The sequence below is a fragment of the Arachis ipaensis genome, chromosome B3, assembly GCF_059453495.1.
Source record: "Arachis ipaensis isolate K30076 ecotype BB chromosome B3, ASM5945349v1, whole genome shotgun sequence".
In the NCBI taxonomy this organism is placed as follows: domain Eukaryota; kingdom Viridiplantae; phylum Streptophyta; class Magnoliopsida; order Fabales; family Fabaceae; genus Arachis; species Arachis ipaensis.
The window spans coordinates 35970358-35984213 of NC_142438.1; the positions used below are offsets into that span (position 1 = coordinate 35970358).

At 36.4% G+C, this 13856-nt stretch overlaps 1 protein-coding gene and 1 pseudogene across 1 annotated transcript; both read right to left on the bottom strand.

Moving 5' to 3' along the window:
* Nucleotides 1-856: 856 nt before the first annotated feature.
* LOC148570303 (uncharacterized) lies at nucleotides 857-2635 on the bottom strand. The gene is made up of 3 exons (XM_088506959.1): nucleotides 1863-2635; nucleotides 1394-1820; nucleotides 857-1315 (listed from the first exon to the last, which is right to left on the bottom strand). The coding sequence occupies exons 1-3, from the start codon at nucleotides 2633-2635 to the stop codon at nucleotides 857-859; spliced, it is 1659 nt and encodes a 552-aa protein (XP_088363085.1).
* A 9670-nt stretch (nucleotides 2636-12305) lies between these two features.
* Nucleotides 12306-13856, bottom strand: LOC148570304 (sugar carrier protein C pseudogene; annotated as a pseudogene).

The following is a 13856-nucleotide window of genomic DNA, read 5'->3' on the forward strand; positions in this document are numbered from 1 at the left end:
ATTCTTTACTTTTTCAAAAATTTCTCAAAAATCAAAAGACCGATCTTAATTATATCCGACAAACATCCGATCCAATCTCGGATTCCGACCATTATATCAGATAAATATCCGATCCAATCTCGGATTCCGATCATTAAATCAGATAAATATCCGATCCAATCTCGGATTCCGATCATTACATCAGATATATATCCGATCCAATCTCGGGTTCAGATCATTATATCAGATAAATGACCGATCTTACTCGGATTCCGATCATTATATCAGACAAATATCCGATCCAAACTCGGATTCAGACTATTATATCAGATAAATATCCGATTCAATCTCGGATTCCGATCATTATATCAGACAAATATCCGAACCAAACTCGGATTCAGATTGCTACATCAGATATATATCCGATCCAATCTCGGGTTCAGATCATTATATCAGATAAATGACTGATCTTACTCGGATTCCGATCTTTTCGATCACCAAAAAATCAATCCAAGTTGAATCCAAACCAAACTCAATCAGACAAAATCTCCGAATTAAACTCAACGAATCCTATGATTCAAATATCACCACATACCCGACCAATTTCTGTCATTAACACAAATATTCTCATACTTACAAATCGGCTTCCAAACTAGCCAAACTACCACATTTCGATTAAATTCCATGGTATTTCACCATCTCAAAATGGCACCATTACAAACCAGATATAAACCCAAATATCAGCATCATATTATAGTCATAGCATGCAGAAACAATAACTAAACAGAGATTTCCAAGTTTGTTCCTCAAACACAGTAGCAAAACATAAGTTAACAAGTTCAAAAAGCCCGACTCATGGTCAAAATATGTCTACAAACTACACATTTTCATCTCCTTGCTCAGCAGCACCATCATCTTCAACCATAGCACCATCCTGCACTATTTTGCCTGGATCCATTGCCGAAACATCCACCTCCGGAGCCAGAAATTTAACCTGAAGAACGGCCCTCTCAAACCCTTCAAGGAAAGAATCAAGAATCTCTCCCTGCTTATTTTTCTCCACTTCCTTCAACCGAGCAGTAACCTCAATCATACGAGTACTCATAGCAGATAAGTCAGCTTCTTTCTTCTTTAAATCCTCAACATCTTTGGCATAACTCTCCTTCACTTCTTTCAAATGCTTCTCCACATCACATAACTTCACCTCCAGCTCAGAAACTTTAGCAACCTTTATAGCCAACTCTTCCTTCAAACTCGGATCCTCCTTTTTCTCAACAAACTTCCGATGAATTTTCTCACGACTCCGCCCTAAACTCGCCAACCGAAGACCCACAACCTGAAAATCAGCCATTATCACAATTTTCCATAAAACCAAAACAAAATTCAAACACTATAGCTCAAGAACATAAAATACCTGCATATACTGGTCAATCGCCACATCCCCCACCTCTTCCGCCAAAATAACATCGGACGGGGTCTGACACACCTCATCAGCAGTAACCATGAAGGGATAATCTTTTTCCCAGAGAGAAGACCCCTCACTCCGCTCCACAAAATCATGTAACCTTCTCTGATTATCATAAAAACTATGAACCTCTTCCACCGGAACATCATCTTTCTCATCATCAGAAACGTCTGACAAATCCACCACACCGCCCTTCCTTTTCCTAGCAATAACCTTTCTCCTCCCCGGCTTTGGTTGATCAACCTCACCCACACCTACAACTTTCTCAACTTTTGACGTTGAGCCCTCCTTATCCAAGTTTTTACTTCTCACACGAGACCTCAGCTCCGCCGCAGACACACCAGGATATTTTCCACCTGAAAACAAATAAAAACAACTTCTCACCAATGCATTTCAAAGACTGAATACAAAATTAAACCAAACAAGCTCACCTAAGTAATCCACAACAGCCTGTTTATTTTCCTCCCACTTCAACAACTCAAATACCGAGATCAATTCCTTCCTATCAATAGCTTCAATAAGATATTCAATAATACACTCATCCCTAGGCTTGATAAGCTCCGGGCCGAGTATATTATTTGGCTCAGAACACCACCAAATCGGAAATTTCTCTCCCAAATGCTCGTTCACATAAAAAGGAAAATCCCCCTCAACACTCCTTACCTTCAAATACATTTCCTTAAATTCCTTAAACGATGACTTATACAGCTTAAATATAGCAAACCTCGGCGAACTATTCAAGTTCACCCACCCACCTTTCCACACACCCTTCGCTTGAAAAAGCGAGAAAAATAACTCTACAGATGGCTTTTCTTCCAAAAAATCCATCAAAACCTCAAATGCACGAAGAAAGGCCCACCCATTAGGATGTAATTGAGAAGGAGCACAGTTCATCTGCTTCAAAACCTGACATTCAAAATCACTAAATGGAAGCTTAACCTTCAACTCTTCAAGCACACAACTATACATAAAAAAGTATTCAAAACCCTCACCCCTATGAAAAACCCTATCACTTTCAGAACAGGGCAGCAGCTCCAGTTGAATTCCAGAACCAAACCTAACAACTTTACTTTTATCCACCTCATCTACAACTTCCTGATCCAAGAACAATGACACACGATTCCTAACATCTTCATTAACCCAATCATATGACCAATCTATCCTCTCTTTTTTCTCCTTCTCAAAACCCATCAATGGCAACCAAACAGAAATAGAAGAAGAAGAAACGAAACTCAATGAAGAAGCAAATAACAAAAGTTTTTTCACATACCTCTTTTACTCATTCTCTTCTTTGAAAAAACTCCAACAGCCAAATCTCACTAACCCAAGAAATGAAGACACTGCACTAAGTGGATTTCCAGTAACAGTTTCCAAGGAGTTACAATAACCCCTTCAGTAACAAAGCCCACTCAGTCACCTCAACCTCCAGCACATTCGCCGACAAATACACAACCGCCGACTTATGCTTCATTTAAAGCTCAACCTGCTTCATTAAAACATACTCTCAGGCTAAGCTTGGGGGCTATGATCGGGACCACTACAAAGTCGGCATTATAAACCATAACTCGGCAATTTACGTTATTATTCGGCGTTACAGTCACTGGTCGGCAATCAATGTCATTTATTGGAAAGTGACGTTACAAATCAGCTCAACGGACTACTTCACAAAATGAAACGTCTAAACTAACATTCACCCTTATTATTGCTCTTGAATACGGGCAATAAAGCAGGAACGTAACCAACTTATACACTATCATCTATAAAAAGGTATGATCTTCTATCCTAAGGAGGATAAGAAATTCTCGATACTAACTTAAGCTTCGGAGTGCCTTTGCAGGTATACTCCCCCCTTGTTTCTTGCTCAAAGCCCTACGCGATTCACTCTTGGAGAAAAGCTCGGCTTATCACGGTACTTGAGAAGTCGGCCCCGAAGGTAATAGCTCGGAATCAACTTCCAGAGACTAAGCTCTCCTTCTCCAGGTATCCATACAGGAACAAGAATAATTGATAATTCACTAAATAAAACTATAAAAAATGGACAAAAATGCAAAAAAATGTATTCAATTAAACTAAACATTTTCGAGCCACAATTATACCGGGTCCAAATCGGATCTTTAAAGTTTTAACAATAATTTATAAAAAAATTTATTTATGATACACTTATTTATAAAGAAAAAACTTGTTACCGAAAAGTTGATATCCATATTTGAACTTGAATTTGTCCATAAATTCTAATTTGATGCTTTTTTGATCTATTTTCTAATTCAACAATTGTGATTAAAAATAAAATAATAAGTTTATAATTAATATAACATAATATTAAAATAAATTTAAAGACATATATTTTTTTTAGTTTTTTTAGGGTGTACACGAGTCCGGTAAAGACATATATATCATTTTTTTATATTGTAAGAGTGAACGAAAACAAAAATTAATTTTTTATTTATATTTTTACTAAAAATATGAGTACTAACAGTATAATAATACCAAAAATCTTTTCGATAGAGAATACAAAGAATACCAAAAATTTTATAATGATAAAAACTCACTTTTTTTCATAATAAAAAAAGAGTATATACTCATTTTGGTCCTCAAAGAATTTCAGACTGGATACTTTAGTCCCCAACTAAAATTAATTACTCGATTGGTCCCTAATAATTAATTCCGTCAGTCATTTAGGTCCTTTACTCCATTAACTCTAACGGAGGACAAAATAGTCCTTGACAACTCTAACAGGGGACAAAATGGTCCCTAATCTCCTCTATTCGGAAACGACAATGTTCTCTCCTAATTTCCATCATATCTCGCATAACACTAGCAGTCTAACACTGTAACTTCAAACTACACAATGCACACTCTATAAATTTAATGTTCACAAGAAAAAAACCCTCAACTTGTTCTCAACCAATTCATACTCAGGAAACTAATGCCTATGTCTCTCAACTAGTTATCGTCTTCGATGGATCCCATGAATCTAGACAGCAAGTCTGATTTGTTAAGACCCGTCGCCATCGTTGCCATCTCCCTCCTCCTCTGCCCTATCATCTCCATGACCACATTGTCCACCACTCCGATCGCTTCCTTCAGCTTCTTCTCCGAACCAATGTTCAGTAATCGCTTCAGTTTTCATATGAGCGGCAACGTCGACATTACTCGTTGTACTGATAGCTTGGATACGAAGTCGAAGTTGTCTGCCAATTTAGACTCTGGAAAAGAAGGAATGAAGCACTCAGTGTCTATTTCAAATGAGAATTTGCATATCATGTCGAAGGAGAATCTTCTCATGATGTCCTAATGTCCAACAATCTATATTGCTTGCCAGAGAGTGGAGAAAGGCGTGCCCTTGGAGTAGTTGTGGAACTTGGTCTTGAGGATGTCGTAGACGTGTCGGGGTTGGAGGTGATGTTATCAAAGACGTGGAAGTGGATGCTTTTGGTGGGTGAAGTACAGAGGAGGTGGATGTACCACTCACAAAGATTTAGGAAGTGTGTGATCCATGATATGTTGAGATAGGTGCGACACGTTTGACAATTACACCATGGCTTAATCATGCAAGATTTAATTCCTGGCAAACTATATATGACTAAACCCTAATTCCTTAGACCTTTTTAGTCTCCTCTAAAATTCATCAACCGCTAATTCCTTGGTCAATTAATTTCAATTAGAGGGTGAAGTTCAATTCTAGTTTATATGCCACAAAAATCCTAATTATCCAAACATAAGAGGATTATATGTCACGTATCCCGTTAAGTTCAGATAATTAGAATTTAGGAGAAATTATTTTCAAGCTGTTGTTCAAGTAAAGAGCTTTTCCAAGTTATACAAGAACTCAATTAGAAAGAGGGTCATACTTTCGTTCCACCCAAATTCATAAAACAAAGAACGAAAACAATTCTTGAATTATAAATCAGTACATGAATTAAAATAGACAAAAATAATAGAATCAATCCATATAATAGATTGAGCTCCTAACCTTAACAATGGAGGTTTAGTTGCTCATGACTCAAAGAGAAAAACTAGGATTCAGGTACAGAATGAGATGGAATAATCCCCAGAAGAAAAGTTTTTTCTTTTTATATCTAATCCTAATTAATTTAAAATCTATTTTCTAAAATTAAAATAATATCTTTTCCTATTTTAAAATAAAATTTAAATTTAAATCAGAATTAATTAAATAATCCGCGCCTTGTAACATGGGGACCACTTGACTTCACTGGATCCACGCCTAACTTGGCTAAGAGCTGCGCCTAACTTCATGCTATTCACCACACAAGGCACCTTACTTGGACTGAAGAGGAGGCAATGTGCCTTACTTGGAGGAGAGCAAATGTTGCGTGTTGTTGTTGTTTCTTGCGCCTAACTTGAGAAATCTCAAGTTAGGCTCAGCCTTGGCAGAGTTAATGGAAGAGAAGTATAGACTATTATATATCGTTGGAAAGCTCTAGAAGTTAGCTTTTCAACACCACTAGAATTACGTCCATTGGACCTTTGTAACTCGAGTTATTCAGGTTTGAGTGCAGAGAGGTCAGGGTTGACAACATCATTCGCCTTCTTCTCTTTTTCTGCGGAAACTCCATCAAATCTAGCCAAATGCTACCTAAAATAAACAGAATTGCACAAGACTCAAAGTAGCATCCATAGTGGCTAAAAGATAATTAATTCTTGATTAAACTCAACAATTTAAATGTAAATTCACTAGAAAAAATAGGAAAGATGCTCATGCATCAGGGGTCTACAATAAGCTCAATCCCATCCTGCCCAAGAGCTTCCTCCACAGCATAACCATTCAGATTTTCGGCACTCGGCTTCTTGCAAAATCATTGCAAATCAAATCCAAGAGAGTGAAAGGGCAGAAAAAACTCTAAATGTAGGTCCCTCACTCCCCACAATTCATGCAATCAACAAGACAAGGACAGAACATATCAAAACCAACATGCACATCCATTTTTAACTAATACGGGTTGCGCTGCGAAGATGAGCGGACGAGAGAGGCGACAGAGGGAGAGGGAGAGAAAAGACATCCATGAATTGAAAAGGCATAATGATTAACTAACCTCTAAGCGTTGAGGCAGCGTCTTGCACGGCGGCGGCGGAAGCAGGTTGCAACATCGTCTGAGGCGTGTTGCGGCGGTAAGGATTGGCGAACGAGAGATACAACAGAGGAAGATGATGAGAGAATGGCGGTGATTGAAATTGGATGAAAAAACCTAAGCTAACAGACATGCTTCTCTTCTCTGAATCTGAAATTAAAAGGAAAAGGAAAAAAAGTGTAAAAAATAAAAATTAGAAGGGTCAATATCTAATTATTAATGTTTTTTAAAAGAAAGGAGTATATTTTATAATTATTTTAATGATGATTAATCATACTTCTACATAAAAGTAGGAGTAAAAAATCCATGGCCTGATAATTTACTAGATAAAACTACAAAAATTAGACAAAAATGCAAAAAAAAAGTATTCAATTAAACTAAAAAATTTAAATTGAATAACCACTCAAATTTTTATTCAAATAGAAATAAAACGAATCTTAAATAATTAAAAACTCTAAAATGATAAGGTTACTATGAGAAAATTTTTTAAATTTATTTATTTATTAAATTTAAACTTAAAATAATGAATTCTTTTAAAGAGAAATGTTAAGAAGTTAATTAATTTTTTTAGTTTAATTATTTTTTTAAAATTTAACAATATATTTTATTCTATATTTTTAAACATTTAATGATTAACGACAAGAACAATAAATTTTGACTATTCTTGGGCATTCTGTTTCTTTCAAATTCTAAAACATACAAACTGAAAATTTATAAAACCCTCAAGACAATCCTCCAGACAACCATTTCCCCTTTCTCCTTTTGTCAATCTCCAGCGTCACTCTCTTGTTTGGCGTCGAGTTCGCCGTCGACGAAGAAGCTTTGCAACCGTTTCTTGAGTGGTTCACATACGGTTCTCTCTCTCTCTCTCCCTTTCTCTCTCTTTCATTTTCGATCTCTGTCTCTCTCACACACTTTCGATTTCTCTCTCTCGTTTTCTTCTGTTAGTTGCAGGAGATACTAAATAAGAGTAAATTGATTGCTATTGATGCTGGAAACAGGGGCTACCCTCCGAATAAGGTATGTAAGTTGATGATTACGATATTTTTGACACCAAATTTTCGATGATTTAATGATGACACTGATCTGAAGTAGTTAACATCGTTGTTAAGTTTGCATAAAGTCATAAGTTGAAAAGTTATTTTTCACAGTGAGTACTTTTGAGTTTGTGGTGTTTGAAATTTAAAGGGAGAAAATGAAGGTTAGATGGTGAATTGGTAATTGAATTTTAGAGGACATAACCTAGTAAAAAATTTAGGATAGAGAATACAAAGAATACCAAAAATTTTATAATGATAAAAATTCACTTTTTTTCATAATAAAAAATTTTATTAAAAGTAAGTCGGCACCTCATTTAATAATAAAAAATAGAATAAATATGTAAAGTAATTTTTAATTAATCAATATTAATCTTTTTTATTATAAAATTAATTTTTTAGCTCTTATTTTTTAGAAGATTTAGGATTAGAAGTTAGGATTTAAAAATTTATAATTAGAAGTTAAGATAAAAAATATTTTTTAAAAAATTAACTGATACTAACAAAAGAAAATTAACTCTCTAATTAAATCCTTAATAATAAATAGGTGATTAACACTATACTTAACGTATATGCTAACACAAATTTTTTTGATGGAACAAATTGAATCTAGCTTTTGGTTTTTGTTTTTGATCTTTATCTTTTGCTCATTGAGACAATAATTTCTCATTTCTTCGAGTTGTAAATTGTGACCATACTCTATTAAAATTATACTTCTTCAATTCGGTGTGTCAACTAAGACTTCGTTCAATTCGTAGCTGTTATAAAAGAACCGCGGATTCGTGATAAAGTGGTAAGTGGACTGGCAATGGAAGTAGGCAATGGTATGCAGACTCGATTTTGGGAAGATAACTGGGTTCAAGGTGGTACTCTGAAAGGAAGTCATCCGAGACTCTACTCTATTTCCAGTCAGCAAGGACTTGTCATCGGGGGGTGTGGTTTTTGGGATGGGCTTGATTGGATTTGGAATTTTCAATGGAGGAGGGCACTGTTCCAATGGGAGTTGGAGCTTGTCAATCAACTGCATGAGAGGTTAAGGCCAGTGAGGTTGTCATCAGGTAGGGAGGACAATGTGGTGTGGAAGTTTGAAAATAAAGGTATTTTCTCTACTAGTTCTGTGATCCAGGCTATACAAGCGGAGACATTATCAGCTGAGATAACGAGTTATAGCTTCACGAGTTCCATTTGGAAAGGTTTCGTTCCTCCGAGAATTGAGCTCTTTGGGTGGTTTGTGCTAGTGGGTAGAGTTAACACCAAGGAGCGGCTGACTAAACTAGGAGTCAACATTCTGGGAGATAGTATGTGTGTACTGTGTACCAAGGAATTAGAATCTGTTGAGCATTTATTCCTTAGGTGTGAGGTAACATGGCAGGTGTGGTGCAAGTGGCTGAGGTTACTAGGAAGGGAGTGGGTGATTCCCGGAACTGTTAAAGAAATGTTTGAGAGTTGGCATGGAATGCATAATAGACAACAGGGGAAGAAGATGTGGATGTCAGTGTTTTTTGCAGTGATTTGGAACATCTGGTTGGAACGGAATGCACGAATCTTCAAGAATGCAAGAGCAAGCCTGGAGGTCATACACACAAGGATGTTGATGAGCTACACGGAATGGAGTGGTGGTGATCCTGGGGGAGGATGAGAGTACTGGGGATAGTAGGGGTTGATTTATTTGTTGGTAGCTAATTATGTGTCTTCTTTTTTCTTTTATTTGCTCCACTTTAATGTGTTGAGCTTCCTTTGTTTCAAAAAAAAATTCGCAGCTGTTATTCTTGAGTTCCTCCATTTCGTGATTGCCAAACTTAAAATAGGGTGTCAGATGTGCATAGTGGTCCTTGTATCCATTTCATGTGCATCATGCTTGAAATGGAGTGTAATTTTATTTTGTGAATGCTATCCCTGAAATGATCATCTGTATTTTATTCCAACTTTTTATCTATGTGTAGTTTGAAAAATAATGATTTATATATATATTTAAATAAAAAAGTTGGGCCATACACAACCGTACAGCTGAAATGTTTATTCAAATAAAAAAGAAACGAACCTTAAATAATTAAAAACTCTAAAATGATAAGGGTGGTATGAGAAAATTTTTTAAATTTATTTATTTATTAAATTTAAACTTAAAATTATAATAAATTTTTTTAAAAAGAAATATTAGGAGGTTAATTAATTCGTTTAGCCTAATAATTTTTTTTAAAATTTAATAATATATTTTATTCTATATTTTTAAAGATTAATAATTAAATGATAAACAAGGCAATAAATTTTGATGACTCTTCCCTTCTTCAGCATTCTTCTTCTTTCAAATTCTAAAACTTAAAAATTGAAAATTTATAAAACCCTCACCCAATCCTCCAGACAACCATTTCCCCTTCCTCCTTTTGTCAATCGCCGGCGTCACTCTCTTGCTTGGCGTCGAGTTCGCCGTCGACGAGGAAGCTTTGCCACCGTTTCTCCAGTGCTTCGCATACGGTTCTCTCTCTCTCTCTCTCTCCCTCTGCTCTCTTTCACCTTCGATCTCTCTCTCTCTCTTGCTCTCTCTCACTTTCTTCTGTTGGTTGCAGGGGATACTAAATAAGATTAAATTGGTTGCTATTGATGCTGGAAACAGGGGCTACCCTCCGAATAAGGTATGTAAGTTGATGATTACGATGTTTTTGACACTAAATTTCCTATGATTTGATGATGACACTGATCTGAGGTAGTTAACATCGTTGTTAAGTTTGCATAAAGTCACAAGTTAAAAAGTTGTTTTCCACAGCGAGTGCTTTTGAGTTTGTGGTGTTTGAAATTTAAGGGGAGAAAATGAAGGTTAGATGGTGAATTGGTGATTGAGTTTTGGAGCACATAACCTAGTCATGTGTTTGCTGTTTTTCATTGTTTTTCATGAACCAAAATTGCCTGCACTTGATATTCTTATTGCTTGCAATTCTTTTACTCTGCCAGATATTTGCAATTATGTCACCAAGAGCTAAAAAAAAAAGATAATTTTGTTTCATTACAATTTTGTTAGCTGAACTTGAATTTAATCAACTCAATTTAACTATTATGCATTTGTATTCTTTTACTTGTGTTCTACTTAACTATGATGCTCTTGATTCTCTTTTGCTGATATCCTACAATCAAACTTCAAGCTGTTTTGGATTAGAATTGAAGTTCTCTAGTTTGTATAAAGCATGTCTGCAGCATTCAATTTATTTGATATTAGCTTTCGTTAAAATTAAATGATGATATAGAATTTCACTTACAACGACAATGTATATTTCTTCTTCAAGTCGGGGGCTTGTCAAGAGTATGCTGCGGAAAAATCCAGAGCTTAGGCAAGCGTATGTTTACTTGCTTGACTTCATAACTGTTACTTTTCATCTTTTAACCTATGTATTAACTGGTGAAAAGTTGAAAATCAAAATCTACCCTTGCTGTTTGAATTTGCTACTAGTTCATTGATAAGTTCAATTTATTCCCTCTCTTTTGCTGAACAGATCTGCTACATATACTATCATCTACTCCGAGACATCCAAACCTCATTGAGCACACCAGTGAGAAAGCCAAGGAAGCTAAAGATATACAAGTGAGAAAGCTAGTGGATACATAGCTTATGCATCACAGAAACTCTTGGAAGCAAAAGGAACTACAGATTAAGTTATAGTGTTGTGTTTTAAATTGTTGTAGGAGCATTTGTTTGTATTTGTGAACATGTTATAAAAGCAAGTATATGAATGAATTAGATTGGCTGGTTTGTTGACATTGAATTCTTGAAATTAGATTGGCTGTTTTGGAAAATTCTTCTCTTCTTTACCTAGTTACAAACAAAACAAATGCAAAATCTGATTCAACAAGGTTTTCAAAACAACTAAAATTGTATATTGTCATAATTTCATATAAAGCATTAATATAGATGGGAATAACAACTTGCTAATAACATAAATGGTAGGAAACTATGAATTTGGCATATTGAAACATAGCATGAGTAAAAATTTTATGACAACTTGCTTGATTACTACATTCTTGATTAATATTCTTCCGTTTCCCTTAGTTGAAGAACTTCTACAACGCTAAACCAACTGGCTCAAAGATAAATACTAGTAGTAGCAAATAGCAACACCGAATCTCAATCTTGTTCTTGTAAATAACCTAACTCTTTCATAAATCACATTTATAATTAAAGCTAGTATCACAGTAAGTGAAGTTGGCTATAACATTGTAGTGTCCAATCATAAATCATATTCGCATCTAACCATATATCCATCAGAACTCCTCTCCCCATTACTAGAAACAAAGCCCAATTTTCATAAATAAATGACTTAACTCACCATGTTAATGTCTCTTAGCTGCAATTCCAGAGCCTCTGAACATTCATGGTGGTTTTTGAACAAACAAGCTACTAGTAATATTGCATCATATATAGATAATGTCATACGTGTTTTAAAATAGCATCAAATAGATTAAGATATGAAAATTTATATTTTTTTTTGTTATTGATTCTCATTAGCGCTGAAAAGTAAACAACAAATTAAGATATAAAGTTGCATGAGAAGAACATTTAACAATCACATTAAGTAAAACTATTAAAATTTGAAGAGCAAAAAAAAATGTATTCGACTAAATCAAATTTTGAACAAAACTTAATAACAAGTGAATTGTTTGCTAAAATAAAAAAAACCTTAAAAAAACAATAAAGTCTAAATCACTTTTGGTTCCTAATTAAAATGGAAACTGTCGTAAAGGATCTAATCAACATGAGTTATCCACTTTGGCATTAGCTTCTTCGCTTGCAGACTTGACAAATTTCTTCCAAAAAGAATGGTTTTGCCACACAACAGACATCTCTTCGATGGGAACTCCCTTAGTCTCAGGAAGAAACTTATGAATAAACCCGCTCATGACCAAAACAAAGAAAGCAAAGAAGATGAAAAGGCCAAATTTCATGTGGCAGAGCATGGAGGTGAATACTTGAGCAATTGCAAATGTGAAAATCATATTAACCGACACATTAATACTCTGAGCTGCAGATCTGACTTCAAGGGGAAATATCTCGCTAGGAACCAACCATCCAAGAGGACCCCATGACCATGCAAATCCCATCACATAGATGCATATAAATCCCACCACAAGGAACGCATACCATTTTGGCAAGATTCCGGGGTTTCCATCCACTCCAAACTTACTTGCTATCGCGGCGGTTATCACAATCTGACAGATAAACATCTGAGCACCGCCTTCGAGAAAGAGCTTGCGCCTTCCAACTTTGTCAACGGTAAAAATTGAAACAAAGGTAGCAAGCGCATTAAAGCCACCGGTGATCATGGAAGACATAAGAGAAGCGTTGCTGCCAAAACCAATGGTTCTGAACAAAACAGGAGCATAGAAAGTAATGACGTTCATGCCAGTGAGTTGCTGGAAGAAAGGAATGGCTATGGCCATCACGAGTTGAGGCCTATAATGCCTCTTCAACAGAGTGGCCCATGGGTGTTTCACTGCCATGGACGATTCACTCGCCTCAACAAGGTCCTTGAACTCTTCCTCCACGTCACTGGTTCCTCTAATCTTGATCAGCTCTTGCTTGGCTTTCTCATCTTTGCCACGCTCGATCAAGGAGCTCGGCGAGTCGGGGAGAAAGATTGCGCCGATGACGATCATGACGGCAGGGACAGCCGCGAAACCCAAGCTGTAGCGCCAGCCTTCACCGTTCTTCATCTTGGCGAAGAAATAGTTGAGGACGTTGGCCACAAAGATTCCAATGGTGATGGCCAATTGGAACATCATGTTAAGGGCTCCTCTGTATTTGTAAGGAGCAACCTCCGACACATAGATTGGAACAGACTGATTGGCACATCCAATTCCGAAGCCAAGCAACATGCGACCAACAATGAGCATCCACACTTTCTCAGCAAAGGCATTGAAACCGGCACCGACGAGAAACAGAATACCGCCGGACAACATGGTAAGACGCCTTCCAAAGATTCGAGTGATGGAAGATGCACAGAGTGATGCCACGAGAGCAGCCAGATACAGGGAGGATGTAAAGAGTGTCAAAACCTGGCTGTCAAACCTGCAATACTGATTGTCAGATGGCTTCATGTTCATCTCCTTTGCATACACGTCTGGGAAAAATTTCTTCAGAAAAGGATCCATCGATGTAACTCCACCTGAGATGCCAAGATCATATCCAAAAATTAGTCCTCCAAATGCAGCAACCATACACGTCACAAAAACCCGGAGAGTGAGTTTTCCCGGATATTGTTTCCCATTGCCAGACTCCTTTCCAATGAGTCCACCGGCCAT